This window comes from the organism of the source record quoted next, unplaced genomic scaffold (assembly GCF_019419815.1).
Source record: "Pyrus x bretschneideri cultivar Hongxiangsu unplaced genomic scaffold, Pyrus_bretschneideri_v1 Contig36, whole genome shotgun sequence".
Taxonomy (NCBI): Eukaryota; Viridiplantae; Streptophyta; class Magnoliopsida; order Rosales; family Rosaceae; genus Pyrus; species Pyrus x bretschneideri.
In genome coordinates, this window is record NW_025999679.1 from 2,597,614 (window position 1) to 2,602,040 (window position 4,427).

The following is a 4,427-nucleotide window of genomic DNA, read 5'->3' on the forward strand; positions in this document are numbered from 1 at the left end:
TTGGATTCCAAGATTAGCCAATATGGAGGCGGACTTGTTAGCGTCGACGAGATTTCCGGAGATGTGCAATGTTTCATGGGTCAACCGACCTCCATCTTCGTTAGTTCATGTCCTTAACAATGATGGTTTACCTTGTCCACCTTAATTTTGTAATGGCAGTGCAGGGGGCGACGCCTTAGCATTTGTTGCAGCATCTTTCCTCGTTGTACCTCCCTGCGCTACTCGGATTATTTTCTGCCTAGTTAGTTGTTTTGCCTCGGTGTAGGCTTTCTATGTAATCTTGACATCTTTGGCCTGGTAATGAATTCCCCAGTTTCCAAAAAAAAAAAAAAATCTTTTTAAAGGTATCATGGTTCCGAATTCAATGATTTCGTTTGCGGAAAGTTTTATGCACTAATCAACGCCATGTTTATTGTTTAATACAATTTGTTTGGTGGGACGCTTCGAAATATTCCTACAGCCCACCATCCCTCTACTGCGAGTCCTACTTGCACAAAACATGAAAAGATTTTGTAAAAACATATGTTATCTAGGAAAACATATAAAGATTTTGTCTGAGTTTTAACATGTCAACAGAACGTTACATGAGGGATGAACCACATCGAAACCCGAAGGAGTTTTGTGAAAATCGCATAATGAACTCCTCTATTTCTTTCTGGCCGTGGGATGAACCAGCTCAAACGAAAATCAAGGATTAAAATAAAGAGAAGTAAAAAAGAGAGTGAAAATCCAAATGCGTATTGTCATTTGAGAGCAAAGCTCACCATGGAAATAAAAAGACTTGTAAATAGTAGCAGCTTTATTTGTCTATTTGTTTGGTTGAAAACATACACAGCATAAGCTCGCAGGGTTAGCTCAAGTTCGAGAGCGGTGGGGAGCACATTAAGATGGGTATCGGTCAAGCATTCGATCCCTTCTAAGCTCCAATGTAACCGGAAAAGAAGATCAAAGCTTATATTACAGGATTAATGAAACTTGGCAGGTCAAGACTCGCTTGGAAGAACATTGAAGAAATGATAAACTTCATCAGCGTCGATTACACCTACCTCAGTTGAGCAAACTAAGCAGCAAACTTGCTTGACGGTCTGGTTACCTGCAGGAGTTGCTTCATGCTCCGAAGATTCTCTCCCTCTTTTGCCCCTTCTAGGTCTTGCTTCTTTTTGATGCACTATTTGATCACTTCCAATCTTGCAGTTCTCAACAAAAATTGCTCTGTACTGGGTCACATATTTTTCATGCCTGCAAGAAATCGAGCTCAGATAAGCCACCTCAAGAAGTACTGCCAAATCCACCAAAAGTAATCTAACCACTGCCAGCCAAAACCACTACATTCTACCACTCTTAAAAGACTTGCTATATTCTTGTAAAACCACTACTTAAGTCTAATTCTCAAGAAACAAGACGATGAGACACTAATTAGATGGAAAAAAATCATCTCTTAAAAAAGATACCAAAAACTTTATCAATCACTTGGAACAACACTTCTTGGTTTATCTCAGAACGCATGTTAAGCTACCATATCCCCACTATGAACAAATACGAGTATGTACGCTTATTAGCTTGGCTATAAAAGTTGTGCTGATTTAAAATGCACCCCAACCCGTAAGGTATCAGTTAGTGCGCAACCCCCTCCCCCTTCTTCCCAAGTTAGATTTAATCAATATCACAAAATTAGCAGTGACTATGTCTGCACAGTTTCGGCCATCTAGTTTCATGCCTTGGCTGTATTTGCTTCATTTACAAATTATATCAACGCAGACACAGTTATAAAATCATCCTTATGAATAAAACCTTGCATCAGATACGCTTGATGGGAGAAAACCCTTTGTTCAAACCTCGGTTTCGTTTCTCTGCTGTCTTCTTATTAGGTTATTCTAATTTACTCTTCAATGGTAGAAAGAACAATTCTACAAATAATAATTCTTTTAAAGCAGCAAACCTCAATCATCCTAATAACAGTGTAAAACAATGTAATACTTGCAATTTGTTACTAATCTTCATAAGACTTGGAACTTTTCTAATCCCTTGAAAGCAGGAGGCTACTAACAATGGAATCAAGAACAGTTTATGTCTGACAATGTACAAGGTGTCAAATTTTCTCAAAGAGATTGGAGAACTTAGCTTCTGTTAAAATTCCATCCTTTAAACCGCGAGACTTCAACAAGTTATCTAAATAGTTCAAATCCGACTAACAAAACCTTGACTGGACAAGTTAAGAAAATGTGGCTAGACTGGACAGAATACAGCCAATTAAGCTGTGAAACTACACCGTCTTCATGGCTTCTGCTGATTGGCAATACAATTGACCATGAAAGTTCCTTCCCATGATCAAAGTTCAAACTAATCAGAAGTGCGGGAGAGAGTTCAAGTTTCTTTTTGTTTCCCTTCTCCTTTAGTAATCTAAAAAGAGTGCAAATTATATCCCTAATACTTTCCCACTCTAAGTGTCCACTTTTTCAAATGTCGACCTAAATCATAATTTGCCTGGGATCCTAATATTGCGTATGTCAAGTGCTTTTATAGCCTAAAACACCCAAACAAGATTGAGAATGCTGCTGTAAAAAGAAAACTCCGAGCTCCAACCAATGCTAAACTCAGACCCACACAAAGAGATTTAAAGAGTAAAATAGATAGAGCGATTGATCCTCCCTATAACTATAACAGCAAGAAAAGGAAACGGCATGCCATAAAGATATTTTCATAGATAGAAAAGAATGCTACTACCAATCATTCCGCAACAATCTTGTAAAAAAAAAGAAAAGTGTATACCTTTGACAGTCAAGGCAGAGCGTGGTGAAACAAGATGGACAACTAAGCACAGCATCAGAAGTGCCACCTTTCCTTTTCTTTTGAACCCATAACTCATCCTTGTAATCAATATCTGAATCATAGAACTCTGGTTTGACGGAATAGTCAATTTCATCATCATCAGAAACTGAAAATACACAACATATCAACATCAGTTAAATGAACAACTTTAAAGGTTTGACTTATTACACTTACACTGACTCCAATTCTATAAAACAGCAGTTAGCTGAGGTTAAAGGCAATGCACAACTAAAAGAATAATTTGAATTGCAAGATTACAAACCCATTTGGGAAGTTTTCGAGCTTATCACAACACATCATTCATTTAATTTGATGCATAGTTTCATTGCATATGTCGAATATACAAGTAAGACCAATCTCATAAAATTCATTGATTCAATATCAAACTCAATGCATTACATTCAACACATCATGAACAATATCTATTAAAACATCCCCAGGACTCTGCTAATTATCAAGTTTAAAAAAAAATAAAAATAAAAAATAAAAAATCATTTTCTTCAAAATTTGCTTTATAATCTACCTTGGCACTAACAAAAAAATTTTACTAAATTTTAACAGAAAAAAATCACATGACAATCCTCAAAGTCGATCAAAAGAATATGCAATCATGAAATAATAACCCAAATTAAAAAAATAAATAAATAAAAACCAAGAAAATTGAAAGAAAAAAAATTCTGGGTCTGGAAAAGCAAGCAGTTAGGAGGAGAAAAATACCAGTTTTCTGAGAATTGGATGGAGAGGCCATGTGGTCTGTCATCTTGTCCATCTCCATCTCTCCAGGGTTTAAGACTCTGTCTCGCCTCTTTCCCCTTTGCTTTGTTTTAATTTGTTTAGTTTTATTTATGGCGGTTGTATTTGGGTTGCTGATATTTTGATGAGCCCACCCAGCATTATCTGGGCTCGGCTGGATTCTGGAAGGAGTTGCCTCTTTTTGTTTGTCTTGGCCCATTATTATTAATGCAATCCTTCTGTTCCACTTGAATGAATCCCTTTGCCTAATTCGATTCAAATGACATAAAAGTAATTATAATGGGTGTTATATGAAGACAAAAGCTTTGCACAAGTCACTTCCCAAATAAGTTAGCACAAAACCATATCATTTTACAAATCTCTAACACTCTTAACGAGCGGCGGAGGACCAATACTTGGCATGGGCATCAAACCGACCAAACAGATCGATCTGAATCATATTAGTCGGTTTGGTTTGATTTTGACTAAAAGAAGTCAAACAATGCAAAAATCAAACTGAACCGATTTTACTTTGATATTTTTAAAAATGATATAATCGAATTAAACCGACAATGTATTCAAGTATTAAATTTAAACATGTCAACATATTATAAGTTGTTTGGAGATTCATATGTATTTTAAGTCTCAAAATAATATAAGATTAATGGATACAATAGTTAGAGATTTGTATGTATTTTATGCTTATGTGAGGTTGTAACTAATAAATTGTTTGGTAGTATGAGATTTTTTTTTTTTTTAATTGAAACATAGTTTTATTTAATTTGATAAATTTTCTTATTAGTTCCGAAAAATGTTTTGATCAAATTGGAATGTGAAGGATGTGTGGATGTTTAAAAGATTAAAAC

General features: G+C 35.6%; 1 protein-coding gene across 1 annotated transcript; it reads right to left on the minus strand.

Moving 5' to 3' along the window:
* Positions 1–722: 722 nt before the first annotated feature.
* Positions 723–3,696, minus strand: LOC103950484 (E2F-associated phosphoprotein). The gene is made up of 3 exons (XM_009361698.3): positions 3,547–3,696; positions 2,770–2,935; positions 723–1,239 (listed from the first exon to the last, which is right to left on the minus strand). The coding sequence occupies exons 1-3, from the start codon at positions 3,602–3,604 to the stop codon at positions 984–986; spliced, it is 480 nt and encodes a 159-aa protein (XP_009359973.2). The 5' UTR covers positions 3,605–3,696; the 3' UTR covers positions 723–983.
* Positions 3,697–4,427: the final 731 nt, after the last annotated feature.

Coding starts and splice junctions, on each gene's coding strand:
- LOC103950484 (XM_009361698.3), bottom strand. CDS start 3,604: ATGGAGATGGACAAGATGACAGACCACATGGCCTCTCCATCCAATTCT. Junction 2,936..3,546: donor ATCCAATTCTCAGAAAACTG/GTATTTTTCTCC, acceptor GTGTATTTTCAG/TTTCTGATGATGATGAAATT. Junction 1,240..2,769: donor CTCTGCCTTGACTGTCAAAG/GTATACACTTTT, acceptor GATTTCTTGCAG/GCATGAAAAATATGTGACCC.